Source organism: Chaetura pelagica, unplaced genomic scaffold, assembly GCF_000747805.2.
Source record: "Chaetura pelagica isolate M959 unplaced genomic scaffold, ChaPel_1.0 scaffold69, whole genome shotgun sequence".
Classification (NCBI taxonomy): domain Eukaryota; kingdom Metazoa; phylum Chordata; class Aves; order Apodiformes; family Apodidae; genus Chaetura; species Chaetura pelagica.
This window is the reverse complement of record NW_009970724.1, coordinates 7,419,487-7,420,217: the sequence shown is the minus strand read 5'-3', so window position 1 is coordinate 7,420,217 and position 731 is coordinate 7,419,487. Positions and strand designations below refer to the sequence as shown.

General features: G+C 58.3%; 1 protein-coding gene across 1 annotated transcript in view; it reads left to right on the top strand.

Annotated features, from left to right (window-relative positions):
* Positions 1 to 338: 338 nt before the first annotated feature.
* GTF2B (general transcription factor IIB) overlaps positions 339 to 731 on the top strand; it is a 22,263-nt gene continuing 21,870 nt past the window's right edge. The window contains exon 1 of the mRNA XM_010006746.1: positions 339 to 532. Within this exon, the coding sequence (XP_010005048.1) occupies positions 339 to 532 (194 nt within the window). The remainder of the gene's footprint in view (positions 533 to 731) is intronic.

Here is a 731-nt window from a genome sequence, read left to right as displayed (position 1 = left end):
AGCAGCATGGAAGTAATAGCTCTTCCCAAAATCTTCAGACCCTCGTGTCCCATTAATCCTTCTTTTTTTGTCAGTGAGGAGAGGCTTATACCAAAAGAGTAAGGTTTCTTCCACTGTTTACAACGTGGGCTTGAAAACCTGTTGTTACTGCTCCAATATGCAGACCAATTTTGCATACGGATAATCTCTTGAGGAAGTAAGTCTGGAGTTCAGTGCTGGAGACCTTTGGGTTTTTAACAGTTCTTTGGGTTTCTCCTCCTCAGGCTGATCCTTGCTGCCAAGCTGGGTTTCAGGGGAGAGACCCGAGGGAGCTGTCACACCGGGCTGCACAGGGTGACATGGAGATCAGTCACCCTGAGCAGCTGTGCGCGGCCGGAGGAGTCACAGCTGGGCTGCCTGGCACCTGGGGGCCCTGCACACAGGCCGGGTGGCAAACCCGGGCAGCTGGAGCGGATTGCGCCGGTCAGGCAGAGCTCAGCTTGCCTTGTTTTAACTCCGCTTTGCTGGGGATTGCCCCCACAGTACGGGCCGCGTAAGCGACGAGCCCACACCCCGAAGCACCCAGCGCGGTTTGATTATTAAAGAAGATTTTGGTCCCTGAACCACCCTCGGTGCGAGGGGGCCCAGAGCAGCGGCCCCCGGGCGGGACCCCCGCCCCCAGCGCACCTGTCCCTGCAACTGCTTCTGTCCCTTCGCGTGACCCGTAGCGGGCCCTCCCCGGGCCCCGCCCA